The sequence below is a fragment of the Cupressus sempervirens genome, chromosome 11 (genome assembly GCF_028749045.1).
Source record: "Cupressus sempervirens isolate cs-2001-9-10 chromosome 11, ASM2874904v1, whole genome shotgun sequence".
NCBI classification, from domain to species: domain Eukaryota; kingdom Viridiplantae; phylum Streptophyta; class Pinopsida; order Cupressales; family Cupressaceae; genus Cupressus; species Cupressus sempervirens.
Genome location: NC_143128.1, coordinates 187,601,794 through 187,621,162, shown reverse-complemented (window position 1 = coordinate 187,621,162; position 19,369 = coordinate 187,601,794). Strand labels below are relative to the sequence as shown.

The 19,369-nt window shown below is 35.6% G+C and overlaps 2 protein-coding genes across 7 annotated transcripts in view; one reads left to right on the top strand and one right to left on the bottom strand.

The window, feature by feature from the left end:
- LOC149528823 (phospholipid-transporting ATPase 3-like) overlaps positions 1-19,369 on the bottom strand; it is a 264,933-nt gene that overhangs the window by 104,020 nt on the left and 141,544 nt on the right. For all 6 annotated transcript variants that reach the window (XM_089811275.1, XM_089811274.1, XM_089811278.1 and 3 more), the window contains 2 exons: positions 18,420-18,560; positions 18,081-18,191 (listed from right to left, as the gene is read on the bottom strand). In XM_089811275.1, coding sequence (XP_089667401.1) covers positions 18,081-18,191; positions 18,420-18,560 — 252 coding nt within the window. The remainder of the gene's footprint in view (positions 1-18,080; positions 18,192-18,419; positions 18,561-19,369) is intronic.
- LOC149528824 (uncharacterized) lies at positions 460-16,644 on the top strand. Its single transcript, XM_089811132.1, has 8 exons — positions 460-529; positions 662-829; positions 2,462-2,813; positions 2,936-3,168; positions 3,286-3,438; positions 3,524-3,924; positions 4,029-4,434; positions 16,361-16,644. The coding sequence occupies exons 1-8, from the start codon at positions 460-462 to the stop codon at positions 16,642-16,644; spliced, it is 2,067 nt and encodes a 688-aa protein (XP_089667258.1).

Genomic DNA, 19,369 nt, shown 5'->3' with positions numbered 1-19,369 from the left:
TGCAGTTTTTTTGTTATGAACACACAATTAACTTTGCTTGTTAGTACACTCTTCATAATATGTTTCCCCACTGAGGACATGTTTAAACTTAGTTTTGCTTCATTAATGTATGTTTGAACCTGAGAACAAAAATCTTCAGTTGGAAGCTCTCAATCAGCCTGCACACAATATGTTTGAATATTGAATCATTGAGACGTCCAAGCATAGACTCAATTTTGGCAAGATTTCCTTTAGGGATTTTTCGGTGGTATTGGAATTCAAATTGAGCACAATGGAAAACCTGAAAATCAAGGTGTTCTCAAAGGAATATAATAACACATTAAATGATGAACAGTTAAGAGACTTGCAGAAAGAAGCACAAACAGGGAATGGTTGTATATTAGATGAGATGATGATTTATGTAAGCAATTACAATCAAATTTTCTGCCAATATGAAGAGGGGAACATAAAATCTCGCCAATGGCTTATGAGCTATCAAGTGAATTGATTGAGCACAAGATTGAAAAGTTCAACGGGTCTATGACTGAAAGTGAGCTAATATCAGCGGGCATACATGTTCAAGATCTCCAAAAATGAGCAAGAACCAAAGGAGAAAAGAGAAGAACTAATGGGCAATTATTTGAAGACTTCGTTTATTAAATTGGGCATCCATTTGTGCTAGGAATATTGTCAGGGAACCGTAGCCAGCTATTCACTGCTGTTACTAAAGTTTGCATGAAGCAGACTCTTCTTGACAAGTTGTTATTGAGTGAAATCATGGGATTGAAAGTTACAAAAGTTATTGTACTAGCGATTGAAAACCATGATACTAGTCTAATAACTGTATCTGGTGAAGATAGGTCATTTGTGAGGGAAGTTTAATTATGTTGGAACCTTATTAAGACACAAGTTAAATGAGGATCGAGAGCTTTGATGTTTCTCCAGGAGCTCGAAAGATAGTAATACCTTGTCAAACCATTCTCAAATTCTTGACAACCATCCTTTACAACTTCACATATCAATCACTAAGACCAATAGTTGGCGTCGAGTTACCTGCTCTTGAAATGAGTAGATGGAAACTATTATAGATGTGCTATGATTCATTTTTTCTTCAACTGCACCTGCTTGTTCCCTTGCTGGTTAAAGATCAGCTACCACCTATTAGCTATTGACATAGTCAATCTACAAGAATCGGATGTGTTGCAAGCACGACAGTCAAATAGACATGGACCTGGGAATCAGAGAGCAATCTGAGAAGTCAAGAACGTATGAGAGGTCCCAACATTACAACAAATAAGTGTTGCGAACAAATTAAATCGTGTGTATGTACCAGGCATTAGAAGAGAACTCTCAACAAGTTGGTTAATGTTTAGTGGGTCGTCTATGATAAGACCAAGTTGAAAGATTAAACAGGGGAAAGTAATGTCTGACTCAATAGAAGGGAAGGGACTGTTCGAATTTCCTATTTCCTTCTAAGGTCAGAGCATCTGTACTTTTTCATTCTTATTGCTGGACTGATATATATATATATATATCAGAGTAACGAGAATCGCCATAAAATCGCCTGAATCGGCGATTCGGCGATTAGATTCAGCAATGGCGATTTTTTTGGAGTCGGAAATCGCCATTGCCGATTTCTTCAAGTGAATCGCCTGAATCGCCGATTCAGGCGATTCAGGCAAAAAATCGCATGAATCGCCTGAAAAAATCGGCAGGAATCGCCCGCGGCCAATAAAGTATAGAGTTGTAAAATTTTAAAAAATTGCTTGGTTTTTTTACTTTGTTTTTGACCATTTCTCTTTGTTATAACCCTAAAGGGCCTTCTATTTATTTAACATGAGTAGAAGAGAGGAAAAGTGAGAGAGAAGAAGAGAAAAGAAAAGCCATAGGTTTCTAACCGGCAAGAAGAAAGAGCACAAAAGAGATCAGCAATCCATTTGGGGAGGCCATCAATTGCATTGGGAGCATTAGGGAGCCAATCTCAACACTCCTCAACTCATTTGCAAGACATAAGTGCTCTTTTTTTTTTTGCATGTTAGTGTATTATGCATTTTTTGTTAAATTTTTATAGTTTTCAAGATTTTTAGTTTAGATCTTGAATTTTTTTATTTTTACTAAGTTGCAAACTAGGGTTTGTTGTTTTGTAGCTTTTATTAGCTTCAAACTTTGATATTTTACATATAAATTTTTATTGCAGCAGCCTTTGCTTTCATTTTTTGCAAATTCGCAATGGGTAGAAAAGATGAATGTTGGAAATATAACGAAGAGTTTCCTGGAAGAACCAAATATCAAACAAAATGTATTTTTTGTAAAGAAAAAATAACTTCTAGGGGTATTTATAGATTGAAATACCACATTGCTGCTATACCTGGACACGATGTTACAATTTGCACTCACCAAACTCCTGAGAAAAAACGCACTTGCTTAATGGCATTAGAAAAAATTGAAAAAGACAAAGCCAATAGGAAAATGCAACTTTAAGGGTTAAGGGGTATTGGCTCCCATGTTCCCGCATCCACATCTGCAGCCGCATCCACATCTGCATCTGCATCTGTAGGTTGTGTTGGAGAGGGTTCTTCTAAGCCTCCTTTTTATCCTAGTTCTTCTGCTCGTGCTAGTGCTAGTCGGTCACATACTAAGACAAAGTCCCACACCAACCTATTGCAGCCTAGAGTGCGGAAAAACAGAATGGATAGTTACTTTGTGCCCCGCACTACTCCTGGTTCCCAACCCACGCTTGAGGGCATGGGTTTGAACAAGGAAATTCATGATGCTGCCAGAAAGGAGATATGCAAATTTTGGTACTTTTGCAACATTCCATTTATTGCAGCCAGGTAATTGATTCTTTTTTCGTTGTTTTCTTTAAAGTTAAAATTAAAAGTAAAAGTAAAACTTTAATTATATTTACTTGTTTTATAATTTGAGTCTTTGACATCTAAATTTTTATTTGTGACAGGGCTCCTTATTGGCAGAACATGATAGACGCGGTTGCTATTTGTGGTCCGGGGTTTAAAGCCCCAACTGAGGCTGAGTTGAGCGGATACCTCTTGGATGAGATGGTAGAGGACATGAGGGCTGAGCTCGAGGAGAACCGAAAGGAGTGGATTGCAAAGGGTTGCACCATCATGACTGATGGTTGGACAGATAGGAGGAATAGAACACTCCTCAATTTTCTTGTATCCTGTGGAGGTAATTGATCATTCTACTTTCCTACATACATAATTGTAAATTTTGATTTGTTGAATGCTAATTTGTTGATGATCCATTTAATTTTAATATTCTAATTCGTTGTTTTGTTACTTGTAGGATATACCATGTTCATCAAATCCATTGATGCTTCCGCACATGTAAAAAATGCCACATACTTATGTGAGGCTATTGAGGAAGTCATAGCAGAGGTGGGAGAACAAAATGTGATCCAGGTGGTGACGGATAATGCAGCAAGTTATGTTGCTGCAGGTAAACTTTTAACTTTTCAAGTTTTGAAAATAAATTTATTTGAATTTTGAAATTTGAATTTCTAATTGACTTAAAATTGTTGTAGGTAAACTTTTGATGGAGAGGCACCCCACCATATTTTGGTCCCCTTGTGTGGCACATTGCATTGACCTCATGTTGGAGGAAATTGGCAAACTTGAGTTTGTCAAGTCATGTGTGGAAAGGGCAAAAAACATATGCAAATTCATTTATAATCATTCATTTGTCCTTAGCACAATGAGGAAGTACACAGAAGGCAAACAGTTAGCTCGCCCAGGTATCACGAGGTTTGCCTCGAATTTCATCACCTTGCAGTCCTTGTTGACATCAAGGGATGAATTGAGAAGCATGTTTGTTGGGCGGGAGTGGATTTCCTCTTCCTATGCTACGACCACTGTAGGGATAGATGTGGCGGATTGCATATTTGATGAGGATGGTTTTTGGAAACCCGCTAGAGAAATCCTGCAGGTAAATTTATTGCAATTTAACATTTAGTATTTTACTTTTACTTTAAGTTATATTATTTTATATTTAAGTTTTGACTCAAGTTTTTTGTTTTACTTTATATGTAGGTCACTGAGCCCCTTGTAGCTTTGCTACGAACTGCTGATGGGGAGAAGCCCTCTATGGGCTACATTTATGAGGGCATGGATAGGGCCAAGGAGGCCATCAGAGCCCAATATGCAGGAGTGCAAGAGAGGTATGGCCCTATTTGGCACATCATCGATAGGAGATGGCAGAATCAGCTCCATCGACCCATCCATGTAGCAGCTTACTTTCTGAATCCGGCATATCGTTTCCGTCCTGAGTTCAAGGCGGATGCGGAGGTTCTCACTGGCTTATACACAGTGATTCAGAGGTTGAGTAGCGACGAAGATAGCGCTGCTACGATTGTTGAGCTAGACCAGTTCAACAATAAAGAGGGGCCACTTTTCTCTAGCAGGATGGCCATAAATGCTCAGACAACACTACAGCCAGGTAAAAATTAATTAATATATTCAATGTTCATGAATCTAGATTCTAATCTTAAAGTTGATTATGTAATTTTAGAGTTAACTTGTAATTTGTAAATGAGACTAATTGTTTCTATTTTCAATTTTTCCCTTATTGCAGATAGATGGTGGCAAATGTTTAGGGCCACAACCCCAAAACTTCAAAAAATTGTCATTCGTATTCTGAGTCAGCCAAGCAGCGCTTCTGGATGTGAGCGCAGTTGGTCCATGTTCGAGCACATCCATTCGAAGAGGAGAAACAGGTTGACAGTGCAGAAGTTGAATGATATTGTCTTTGTTCATTACAACCTCCGTCTTAGGATCAGACAGATTTTGGGCACTGACTCCTCTCCGATCATTCTAGAGGAGATTGATCCAGAATCAGAGTGGCTCACAGAGGTTGTGGATCCAGTCTTCACTGAGGAAGACCGTGTGTGGGTTGACCAGGTGGATATAGAGGCTGAGGCAGCTAGAGCACGTTCTTCAGGCATTGGTAGACGCACACGTCCACGCACAGGCACAGGCCTTAGCGACGTTCATGAGCCCATCTTACATGCGGGAGATATGGCTCGGCAGTCCTCTAGGACCTACATTAGACGCCTTGCTACTAGGCAGACTGGATACTCAGAGGCTGAGGCTGAGGCTGCAGCCGAGCTTCAGGATGATGTTGAGGATGATGATGATGACTATGAGTCTGAGGCTTGAGCTGGAGCCTTGTTTTTATATTTTGTTTACAGATATTGATACTGAATCATTGATAAACATATGTTTCAAACTTTCATGGATCTTCATCTTAGATTCTTACATACATTTATGATTTGATGTCTTATGGATCATCTTACATACATTCTATGATTCAAATCATTGTGATCATTTGATTTCTATTTACTTCAGCTAGCCTACAATTTACATTTTAGATAACATAGTTACATATGTGATGGATTTTATGTTCCATGTTTATGTATGTTAAGTTTTAACTTCTATTTGATGATGTTATAGTGTGTTTAAGTTATATTCAATAAAGGGTGCATGAAATAAGTTTTAAATTGTTAAAATCTTTAAATTTAAAGGGTTTTTTCAAATTTGCCGATTCATCGCCGATTCATTGCCGATTCACGATTCGATTCGGCCTTGCCGATTCCGATCCGATTCCGATTCTTGTTACTTTGATATATATACATGTATATATATACATACATGTATGTATATATATATACATGTATATATATATACATGTATATTATATATATACATGTATGTATGTATATATATACATGTATATATATATACATATATATTAGATATACATGTATATTATATATATACATGTATGTATGTATATATATACATGTATATATATATACATATATATCTATGTATATATATATATATATATGTATATACATATATATCTATGTATATACATACATAAATATATGTATATCAAAGTTCCAGTTACATATTCAATTTGATATATATACATACATATATATGTATATATATGCATGTATATATATATATATACATATATATGTATGTATATATATGTATACATGTATATATATACATTATATATACATCTATACATATGTATACATATACATATATACACATACAAATATACATATATATATATATATGCATGTATATATATATATATCAAATTGAATATGTAACTAGAAATTTGATATACATATATATATCTATATATGTATATACATATATATGTATATGTATATATATCTATACACATGTATAGACATATATACATGTATATCTATATACATATATATACATATACATGTATATATATACATATTTATGTATATAGATATACATATATATATATGAATCCCAGTCCAGCAATAAGAATGAAAAAGTACAGATGCTCTAACTTTAGAGGGAAATAGGAAATTCGAACAGTCCCTTCCCTTGTATTGAGTCAGACATTACTATACATTTATCTATAGTATATATCTATACATGTATATATACATATATACATATCTATACATACATATGTACATATATATGTATGTATATATACATATATATACATACATACATATATATGTATACATGTATATATATACATCTGTATATATGTATATATATCAGAGTAACGAGAATCGTCTGAATTGGCAATTCAGCGATCAGATTCATGGATGGTGATTTATTTGGAGTCGAAAATTGCCATCGTTGATTTCATTGAGTGAATCGCCTGAATCGCCCAAATCGGCAATTCATCCAAAAAATCGCCCAAATCGCCTGATAAAATCGCCAAGAAATCCCCTGCGGCCAGTAAAGTATGGACTTGTAAAATTTTAAAAAATCACTTGTTTTTTTTACTTTCTTTTTGACCTATTCTCTTTGTTATAACCCTAAAGGGCCTTCTATTTGTTTAACATGAGTAAAAGAGAGGAAAAGTGAGAGAGAAGAAGAGAAAAGAAAAGCCATAAGTTTCTAACCGGCAAGAAGAAAGAGCACAAAAGAGATCAGCAATCCATTTGGAGAGGCCATCAATTGCATTGGGAGCATTAAGGAGCCAATCTCAACACTCCTCAACTCATTTGCCAGAGGTGAGTGCTCATTTTTTTTTTGCATGTTAGTGTATTATGCATTTTTTGTTAAATTTTTAGTGTATCATGCATTTTTTGTTAAATTTTTATAGTTTTCAAGATTTTTAGTTTAGATCTTGAATGTTCTTTATTTTTACTAAGTTGCAAACTAGGGTTTGTTGTTTTGTAGCTTTTATTAGCTTCGAACTTTGATATTTTACATTAAAAAAATTATTGCAGCAGCCTTTGCTTTCATTTTTTGCAAATTCGTAATGGGTAGAAAAGATGAATGTTGGAAATATAATGAAGAGTTTCCTGGAAGAACCAAATATCAAACAAAATGTATTTTTTGTAAAGAAAAAATAACTTTTGGGGGTATTTATAGATTGAAATACCACATTGCTGCTATACCTGGACATGATGTTACAATTTGCACTCACCAAACTCCTGAGGCAAAACGCACTTGCTTAATGGCATTAGAAAAAATTGAAAAAGACAAAGCCAATAGGAAAATGCAACTTGAAGGGTTAAGGAGTATTGGCTCCCATGTTCCTGCATCCGCATCCGCAGCCGCATCCACATCTGCATCTGCATCAGCTTCCGCATCTGTAGGTTGTGTTGGAGAGGGTTCTTCTAGGCCTCCTTTTTATCATAGTTCTTCTACTCGTGCTAGTGCTAGTGCTAGTCGGTCACATACTGAGACAGAGTCCCACACCAACCTATTGCAGCCAAGAGTGAGAAAAAATAGAATGGATAGTTACTTTGTGCCCCGCACTACTCCTGGTTCCCAACCCACGCTTGAGGGCATGGGTTTGAACAAGGAGATTCATGATGCCGCCAGAAAGGAGATATGCAAATTTTGGTACTTTTGCAACATTCCATTTATTGCAGCCAGGTAATTGATTCTTTTTCTTTGTTTTCTTTAAAGTTAAAATTAAAAGTAAAAGTAAAACTTTAATTATATCTACTTGTTTTATAATTTGAGTCTTTGACATCTAAATTTTTATTTGTGACAGGGCTCCTTATTGGCAGAACATGATAGATGCGGTTGCTATTTGTGGTCCGGGGTTCAAAGCCCCAACTGAAGCTGAGTTGAGCGAATACCTCTTGGATGAGATGGTAGAGGACATGAGGACTGAGCTCGAGGAGAACCGAAAGGAGTGGACTGCAAAAGGTGCACCATCATGACTGATGGTTGGACAAATAGGAGGAATAGAATACTCCTCAATTTTCTTGTATCCTGTGGAGGTGATTGATCATTCTACTTTCCTACATACATAATTGTAAATTTTGATTTGTTGAATGCTAATTTGTTGATGATCCATTTAATTTTAATATTCTAATTTGTTGTTTTGTTACTTGTAGGATATAACATGTTCATCAAATCCATCGATGCTTTCGCACATGTAAAAAATGCAACATACTTATGTGACGCTATTGAGGAAGTCATAGCAGAGGTGGGAGAACAAAATGTGATTCAGGTGGTGACGGATAATGCAGCAAGTTATGTTGCTACAGGTAAACTTTTAACTTTTTAAGTTTTGAAAATACATTTATTTGAATTTTGAAATTTGAATTTCTAATTGACTTAAAATTGTTGTAGGTAAACTTTTGATGGAGAGGCACCCCACCATATTTTGGTCCCCTTTGTAATGGACACCCAGGAATGCCCAAAAGCTGAACCAACTACTGAAATTATATTAATTCTAAAAATGTTGCAATCAAGTACTGAACCAACTACTGAAATTATATTAATTCTAAACATGCTGCAATCAAGTACAAAGAGATGTATTCTAAAGGCCAAACCCTAAGGGAATGACGTCTAGAATGTTACAACAGAGAATGAACGTCCCCTATTGCCAAAAAAGAGTGTGATTCACACATCCAAGCTCTTATCAAATGCAAGTCATCATCATCTGATACAATAATCCCATGCTAAACAATGAGACTCTCACCCCTATTTATCCTATTCCTTCACCCTTCTAGAAAGAACTAAAACATTAATTAATTGCAAGTGCTAGAAGCTTCCCCCTTCCAATAATTAATGCACTCTCTAGAAACTCCTCTCTTGCAATAATTAATTGTGCTTCTAGAGGCTTCCACCTTTCCAATAATTAATACATACTCTAGACGCATCTCCTTTGTAATACAATAATTAATTAAATTAATTAAATATAAAGCCACCTTTTAATTTTAATTTATTTAATGACTTTATAAGAAATTAATTTAATTTTTTCTTATCCTCCACTTAGACTTTGGAGAACGTGAAGGCCAAAAGATGGGATCATTACAAATCCGCCCTCCTTGAAATTGCTTGTCCTCAAGCAATTAAGTAACATAATGGACTCCAACCTCCACCTGGATCCCAATATGTGATATTCATTTGGAAGTTAAACCAACTGCAAACCCGTATCATCAGGACCAACCCCTATAGCCTAGCATTCAAAACTTGTGCTGATGAAGTCAGAATGTCATCATAAGGCAACTCCATAGAAGATCTATGAAAAGTCTTCTTTCCTTTATCCATCCACATAATATATATTGGATTGGAATGCATATTATCACCATCATGCTTTGAAAAAGATGTAGTTGTAGGTGAACCATATGTACTCATGCTAACTGTATCAACAATAGGTGTTTCCGCATCGAAATATATGGACATAGGAACAACATTAACTGCTGCAACAGAAAACTAAACTGAATTTGTAGTTGATGAAAACTCATAATCATTATCATGTGTGGCTTCATTAGAAAATACATCAACCACTGCATTTATACCATTAAACTCCTCATTGGATGCTTCAACTGACATAGAAGTGGCTGCTGATATGATAGTATCCTCGCATTCTCCTAATTCCACTATTGCTACGTCATCATCCCCTGACAAGGCTTCATATGTGGTCTCCTGACTTTGCACGCATGTCTCTACTGACTCTGCCGAAATGCCCACATCACCAACATCATAGCTGGCTGGCTCTATACATGTCTCGATTCCACCTGAGAAATCGACTACCTTCTGCTCTGGAGCAACGCACAAATCATCAATGTTGATGCCCATCTGTCTAGCCATAAGCTGCAACATCATATCCATTCGCCTATTCTACTCCTATTGCATACGTTGCCTCTCCTCTAATGTACCCAATAATTGTCTGAACATCACATCTTGATCTAGACTAATATACATCTTTATCCGGCTATCAATATGATCTCCACAGGATAGCAGGACTTATAGCTCTGATACCACTGTAATGGACACCCAGGAATGCCCAAAAGCTGAACCAACTACTGAAATTATATTAATTCTAAAAATGTTGCAATCAAGTACTGAACCAACTACTGAAATTATATTAATTCTAAACATGTTGCAATCAAGTACAAAGAGATGTATTCCAAAGGCCAAACCCTAAGGGAATGACGTCTAGAATGTTACAACAGAGAATGAACGTCCCCTATTGCCAAAAAAGAGTGTGATTCACACATCCAAGCTCTTATCAAATGCAAGTCATCATCATCTGATACAATAATCCCATGCTAAACAATGAGACTCTCACCCCTATTTATCCTATTCCTTCACCCTTCTAGAAAGAACTGAAACATTAATTAATTGCAAGTGCTAGAAGCTTCCCCCTTCCAATAATTAATGCACTCTATAGAAACTCCTCTCTTGCAATAATTAATTGTGCTTCTAGAGGCTTCCACCTTTCCAATAATTATTACATACTCTAGACGCATCTCCTTTGTAATACAATAATTAATTAAATTAATTAAATATAAAGCCACCTTTTAATTTTAATTTATTTAATGACTTTATAAGAAATTAATTTAATTTTTTCTTATCCTCCACTTAGACTTTGGAGAACGTGAAGGCCAAAAGATGGGATCATTACACCCTTGTGCGGCACACTGCATTGACCTCATGTTGGAAGAAATTGGCAAACTTGAGTTTGTCAAGTCATGTGTGGAAAGGCCAAAAAACATATGCAAATTCATTTATAATCATTCATTTGTCTTTAGCACAATGAGGAAGTACACAAAAGGCAAGGAGTTAGCTCGCCCAAGTATCACGAGGTTTGCCTCAAATTTCATCACCCTGCAGTCCTTGTTGACATCAAAGGATGAATTAAGGAGCATGTTTGTTGGGCGGGAGTGGAATTCCTCTTCCTATGCTACAACCACTGCAGGGATAGATGTGGCGGATTGCATATTTGATAAGGATGGTTTTTGGAAACCCGCTAGAGAAATCCTTCAGGTAAATTTATTGCAATTTAACATTTAGTATTTTACTTTTACTTTAAGTTATATTATTTTATATTTAAGTTTTGACTCAAATTTTTTGTTTTACTTTATATGTAGGTCACTGAGCCCCTTGTAGCTTTGCTACGAACTGCTAATGGGGAGAAGCCCTCTATGGGCTACATTTATGAGGGGATGGATAGGGCCAAGGAGGCCATCAGAGCCCAATATGCAGGAGTGCAGGAGAGGTATGGCCCTATTTGGGACATCATCGATAGGAGATGGCAGAATCAGCTCCATCGACCCATCCATGCAGCAGCTTACTTTCTGAATCCGGCATATCGTTTCCGTCCTGAGTTCAAGTCAGATGTGGAGGTTCTCACTGGCTTATACACAGTGATTCAGAGGTTGAGTAGTGATGAAGATAGCGCTGCTGCGATTGTTGAGCTAGACCAGTTCAACAATAAAGAGGGGCCACTTTTCTCTGGCAGGATGGCCATAAATGCTCAGACAGCACTACAGCCAGGTAAAAATTAAATAATATATTCAATGTTCATGAATCTAGATTCTAAACTTGAAGTTGATTATGTAATTTTAGAGTTAACTTGTAATTTGTAAATGAGACTAATTGTTTCTATTTTCCCTTATTGCAGATAGATGGTGGCAAATGTTTTGGGCCACAACCCCAAAACTTCAAAAAATTGCCATCCGTATTCTGAGTCAGCAAAGCAGCGCTTCTGGATGTGAGCGTAGTTGGTCCATGTTTGAGCACATCCATTCAAAGAGGAGAAACAGGTTGACAGTGCAGAAGTTGAATGATATTGTCTTTGTTCATTACAACCTCCGTCTTAGGATCAGACAGATTTTGGGCATTGACTCCTCTCCAATCATTCTGGAGGAGATTGATCCAAAATCAGAGTGGCTCATAGAGGTTGTGGATCCAGTCTTCACTGAGGAAGACCGTGCGTGGGTTGACCAGGTGGATATAGAGGCTGAGGCAGCTAGAGCACGTTCTTCAGGCATTGGTAGACGCACACGTGCACGCATAGGCACAGGCCCTAGCGACGTTCGTGAGCCCATCTTACATGCGGGAGATATGGCTCGGCAGTCCTCTAGGACCTACATTAGATGCCTTGCTACTAGGCAAACTGGATACTCAGAGGCTGAGGCTGAGGCTACAGCCGAGCTTCAGGATGATGTTGAGGATGATGATGATGACTATGAGTCTGAGGCTTGAGCTGGAGCCTTGTTTTTATATTTTGTTTACAAATATTGATACTGAATCATTGATAGACATATGTTTCAAACTTTCATGGATCTTCATCTTAGATTCTTACATACATTTATGATTTGATGTCTTATGGATCATCTTACATACATTCTATGATTTAAATCATTATGATCATTTGATTTCTATTTACTTCATCAGCTCAGCTAGCCTACAATTTACATTTTAGATAACATAGTTATGTATGTGATGGATTTTATGTTCCATGTTTATGTATGTTAAGTTTTGACTTCTATTTGATGATGTTATAGTGTGTTTAAGTTATATTCAATAAAGGGTGCATGAAATAAGTTTTAAATTGTTAAAATCTTTAAATTTAAAAGATTTTTTCAAATTTGCCAATTCATTGCCGATTCACGATTCGATTCGGCCTTGCCGATTCCGATTCTTGTTACTTTGATATATATATACATGTATAGATATACATATGTATATATATATGTGTGTGTGTGTGTGTGTGTGTATATATATATATATATCAAATAGAATATATAACTGGAACTTTGGTAGCCCATGTTTATATATATATATATATATCAAATAGAATATATAACTGGAACTTTGGTAGCCCATGTTCAACCACAGTAAGCAATCTGAATGTAAAGGGGTCAGTACTGATAGCTTCTCACATGTGAATGATACAAGCTACAATCGGGATTGTGTTGGGATCAAAAAGCTAAAAATAAATTGAAAAAATCATCTCTGACCTAGTAGTAGACTTTATGCAGTTTTTGTTATGAATACGTAATTAACTTTGCTTATGAGTACATTCTTCATAATCTGTTTTCCCAACAAGTACATCTTTAAAATCAGTTTTTCTTGATTGATGTACATTTGAAAATCAGAACAAAAATCTTCAGTCAGAAGCTCTCAATCACCTTGCACACAATATGTTTGACAAATTGTCTAAATACTAAATCATTGATAAGTTTGGGCATAGACTCAATTTGGGCAAAATTTTCTTAAGGAATCTTTCAGTGATGTTGAAATTCAAATTAAAGACAATGGAAAGTTGAAAAGAAAGGTGTTCTCAAAGGAATTTAATAATACCTTTAATGAAGAATGGTTAATAGGCTTGCAGAAAAGAAACACTAATAGGGAATGGATTGTAATTGGAGTCTGAAAATTGTGGATGATGTTCTTTCAAAGATCCAAGAATTAAATTCATTTATTCCACGGTGGACCAGTCAGATTGGAAGCTTTTGAATTGGGTTTTGCAGCCCTCCATTGTTGGCTTCGTGCATTGTAGGTTAATAAAACATTGAAAGGAAAGTGTAAGACTAATGGTTGCCACTTGCTTTAGTGAAATTATCAGAACAATAGCTCCTATTACAGCTTACAATGATAGCATATTAAAGAAGGCATTACAAGTGATTGTGGACAGTTTATTTGGACTGCATGACATCAAGAAACCTACATTTGGTAAGAAGGTGAAGACGTTGGAACTTATAGTGAAACTCAGATTTTTTATTGTCATTTTGGATCTTTGTTGTGAGGAAATGATACTTCAGTTGTTTCAATGATTCTTAAGTGAGTTTAGGAAACAACATCCAAACATTGCAAGATCTTGCATAAAAACTATCATGTCTTTAAGTTACCAACGCTGGTTCTGATGCTGATGCAGGTGTAGGGTGCTGATGCGTGGATGCATGGGTTTTGGATGCGTTTGGGTGCGTCCATATAATTTATGTATGCAAACAAAATGAGAAGAGAGCCAAGCTGCGAACAAAACAAGAAAAATGAGCAATGAATGACCTCTTTTAAGGTCATTTTGACACGAATAGGAGAAAAAATATAATTAAAAATCAATTAAACACATGTTTTAGTAAGTCACTTAAGTGACTGGATGCTCAAAAAAGTCAGATGCTCTTTGGATTCTCCCAGATGCTCTACCAATTCTCTTTGGATGCTTTCCCAAGCATCTCACGCCCGCAAGAAAGAGTCGTGCTTCCTGACAGCACCCATGCAGCATCCTAACACATCCACGTATCACCATGCATCAGCACCCACATCTGGCTTGAAACCAGGTGCATCAGTATCTTAGTTAATACTAGATGAGGATGATGATTTATGTAAGCAATTTCAATCAGAATTGCTGATGATATGAAGAGGGTAACATATATCTCACACATGGCTTATGAGCTCTCAAGTGAATTGATTGAGCAGAAGATTGAAAGGTTCAAATGGTCCTAATATCAATAGGCAGATAGGTTGCAAGATCTCCAAAAATGAGCAAGAATCAAAGGAGAAAAGAGCTGCCTTGTTTCAAATGTCAGCATACTTTGTCACTTGATCACATGTGTGGGAACAACAAGGCAGAAGAATCAGCCCAAGAAGGTCAAATCAGTGTTGAAGAAGATAAGAACCCAACAAAGTAGCTCCAATTTAATGATACTCAAGTTTGCAAAGGTATGGAATCAGCTATGGCTAATGTTAAGGGTTATACAAGTGTTACATCCCAATTTTTAACCTAACTTGAAAAATAGCCATTGAGGTTTGCATAAAGTCAGTTGGCAGTTTAATTTTTCATAATTTGGTGAAATGGTAAGATGGTTAGTCAATGATTTCAAGTGAAGATGACATGTTGGTGGATTGTTAATCACAAATTCATGGAATTAAGAAGATAGATTAACCGTTGTGATTATTTAAATAATTTATTATGATAATATAATTTAACGATGCATCAACTACTCTTGAATACATGTTGTCTTCAGGATGGACCAAGGAGAAATTCAATAGGGATAAAACATTAATGTATTCCTCATGCCACGTGGAATAACTAGAACGGTGGAGACAAAAATGTGTCACCTCAATAGGCTTATCTTGTTTTAACATCACTTCTCCATCCTTCTTTTGAAAATTTTCTCAATGAGATGCTTTTGAACTTGTACTTGAAATGATTGTTATCTCGATACTTTGGCCTAGATATTTCTTCATGACTTTAAACTTGATTTGCAAAATAACTTTGCCCATTCCAAGATCTGTGTATACTTGTGATTTGATCATCACCTTTTGTTGATGTTTTTAACAAATTTGGATATACAACATTGATCATAACATCAATGATACCCCCTTTCATGTTGCTTTTTCTTGGACATGATTCCTCCTTCAATCAATGTCTACTTAGGCCATCACATTTGCATTTCTATAATCCCAATCTACTTCAATAGCTCAATGAAAACCTTGCAACCTCTTTATTGATGTTTTCATGTTGACCATATTGTTATAATCATCTCCTTGCACACAAAATGCTCAGCTCCATGCCATCTTCTTCAATGTCATCTTCATTAAACTAAAGCAAACTATACCACTAGAATCAAGGGATTCTAGGGAAATCTAAAGCTAAGTGACTTGAGCCACTAAAGATCTTGAGTCAAATGACTTTAGGCAAATTGACGACTTGATTCTTAAAAACAACTAAACCAAAACAAATTGAAAGGAAACCCACTCTAATTATATAAAATTGGCTCTGCAAGGAGAGAAAAGGGTCCTAACAACTATGATTTGAAGAAGAGGACAGGCAAACTCTCTATTCCCACTTTTGATGGCTCTCAAAAGTGCACAACAAGATCATGGATTAAAAATTAGATATTACCTATTAAACCCTATGTTTGAGAATGAAGGGCCGTGACATACCCTATTCTGCAATTACATGGTGAAGCTCATGAATTGTGATATCACAAATTGTTAATAGAGTGATATAATCTAATTAACTCCTATGTTCATGAGTTCAACAAAACCTCATAGACATACTCAATAAGAAAGATTTGAGCTGCACTTTAGGAAGTTGGCATGGCTGAAGCTGAGTGTTATAATTGATGCATATACTGCAGATTTTCAAAGGCTTGTTTTTTACAGTTTCAATGTATCAAAGAGGATGTTGATAGTGCTCTTGTTTGAGGAGTTATCAAAACCTCTTCACAGTTGGGTAAAGTTCTTCAATCCTACCACTCTTAAAAATGCTAAAAGGACTAGAAACATTGGAGTTTTCTGCCCAAAAGGCAAAGTTCAAAGGCAAAGTTCTAGTTTAAGGTCACCAACTAAGAAAGACAAAAGACCTTTCCGGAAGGACTGGCTTAAGAAGCAAAGCTTGTCAAAAGAAGCCAAAATGAATTAAGGAGCAAGAAGTTAATTTTTCTCCCATAAGAACCCATAGGAACCACACCACAGGCACCTAGGTAAAGGAAAAGTACATCACATCAAGATGGCTTTGGTCAATGAAGAAAAGAATGTTCAAAAGGGGATAAGATGTGAGCAAAGTGACTTTAAGGAAGAACAAGTTGATACAAAGCACACTTCTCCAAATGTTAAGGGAGGAAATATTGGTACCTTTCAAGCACTCCTAACTATACCTTTTTCAGAGAGGAGTTTTACAGATGCAGACAATTACAGTCGTGGTAGATAATACATCAAACAATAATTTCATAGATGAAACCGCTGTGGCTTAGAGAAGCCTACAGGTGGAAGACTTTAGGGTCTTTAGCAAGATAGTGGCAAGTGGGTTTTTTGTGACTTGCACCAAGACAATTCTCCAATTAAGCATTGCATTGGGCAATTATACAGTGACAGAATTACGCATTGTATGAGGCCATTTTTTAAATGAATTCCCTTAAGACAAATAGGAAATCTTAAGGATGATAGTCCTAAGTTCAAGAATTCACTACATATTGTTTCAAAAAACTCAATTACAAAATTTATTAAATTAAAATCTGACATCCGAAAACAGAAAATGCATTCTTTTATAGGAAAAAACAAGAGTGGAAAACACATATTTACTAGAAATTCACCCACTAAGACATTTGTACCCACATTTTCCTTGCTTCTATAAAAACTCACAACTTTAAAAACTCATGGAACAAGTAAAAATATAGAGAACTCACAAAGTTTGCAAACTATGGATGGGCCAACTTACGTGTCACATTAATCATATAGTATGGGCCAAAACTATGGCAGAATCAATTCATTAGGAGAAACCAAAGGCCTACAATGTTATGTGGACACCATCATCAAACAGCATGTCTATAAATGAAAAGATCAATAAGATATAGAATCAAATTTAATTTAAAACAAGTCAATGATTTAAAGGACTAAACAACTGCCTTAAGCAATGTAGTGCACATATAAAAAGATTACTGCTCCAACATTTGATGTCAAGTGCGAAAAAAAGTAATATTGGCATAATATTTAAGTAGCTCGAACTACCCTAATTAAGGCATGTAATAGGACACATGATATGTACAATGCAAGAATTCATAATCATCTGGAAATAATGTTCTCAAATCTTCACTCATTTTCAACAGACATGACTAGAAATAATTAGCTAGAAAATCATGGTACATCCCAAAATTTAATTGACCAAATTATCTTCATTTGAGTAGTACATCAGAATTGCCAATATTGAATAGGGTTATATGTCTTTGAAAGTAGAAATTTCGCCATAAACATGCCAATAAAATAAGGCTAAAATACTCGAGCATAGTTACAATTCAGGCTACAATATAGACAACAAAGATATTTGGTATTTTTGAAACTCAAATGTGAATCTTCGAATACCTTGCATGCTTCTGGATTTTCCTCATTTCTCCAAGCGCCTCCCATCAGCCTTTCATCACAAAAGTTGAAACCCTTCTCATAAAATTCACATTTGGGTCTGTTGACATTTAACTAATAGTGAAAAAATAAATTCCTGGATAAGTACAGAATTTGCAAAGATTGCAATAGAAGTAGTTTATGTGAAACTTCCAATCCTATTAAACATGTTTTCTTTATTCATGTCTCGTGATTCTACAGCCTTCATTCAAAGAAATTACTATTATGGAAATTGTATCATATTTATCTTTAAGAACAACTGGAGAATAAAAGCAATTACAGATTATAAAATTACATGCATACCTGCTCAGAAGGTAACCTCATATCTGACCTTTGGTCATCTGATACAGTAGATCCATATATAATTCCACCAATTGAACACTTGCAAAATTCCATTACATTTTGAGTCAAGGTCCCAGTTTTGTCTGAGAAAATGTATTCAACCTGCATAACATACTTGGCATTAGTAGCAAATATTGCATCCTATGTACACTAAGATATATCTTAACATAAGATCAGAAATGGACACTTAATGAAGGAAATCTTACCAGACCTAAGCTGTTCTAAAGCTCAAGAATGAAAACACGCATTTAGCCATGCCCTGATAAGTAATTATGAACCCATAGGAACAGAGTTATGCATACATTCTATGACTGCTCACACAGGGAGTAAACATCTTATATTTATATTAAAGGCATCGCTTTGGAATGTATATCAGATAGAGTAGAGGAAATTAAATACATAATATGAAGGTTATCGGATATAAAATACCATCAACTTGAGGTATTCTTTCTATCTAGAATATAGATGCGTCTGTAAATGGTAAATATATGTATAACATGTATTTGTATGTACATATTTATCAATATTATTGGCTCTAGTATAGGTGTGGATACAAGTACAGGTTTGCTATAAATATTCAATATTCAGAATTATAAATCATTAAAGCGGTGATGCATCTCAATAAACAATATATTTAAATATCTCATATATATATTTTACAAAAGTTAAAATACTCGTAAATACATAATTTTATAGAATGTCCCCACTACTAGTGTTAGCTTTGGACAAGTACAACCTGCAAAGAAATGTTAGATTTAAACAATAAAAAGATTAGCTATAATATTCTAGGTGCAAGTGCTACCCCAATTTTTAAATCAAACCTTAAGGATGTCTCCAGATCGGGTTCCCTAAGCCTTAGTTATTTCATTATCTTCTCCGCACTGCACCCCCAAGGTCTCTTATTGGAAGGA

Coding starts and splice junctions, on each gene's coding strand:
- LOC149528824 (XM_089811132.1), top strand. CDS start 460: ATGGCTTATGAGCTATCAAGTGAATTGATTGAGCACAAGATTGAAAAG. Junction 2,814..2,935: donor ATTCCATTTATTGCAGCCAG/GTAATTGATTCT, acceptor TATTTGTGACAG/GGCTCCTTATTGGCAGAACA. Junction 3,439..3,523: donor AGCAAGTTATGTTGCTGCAG/GTAAACTTTTAA, acceptor AAATTGTTGTAG/GTAAACTTTTGATGGAGAGG.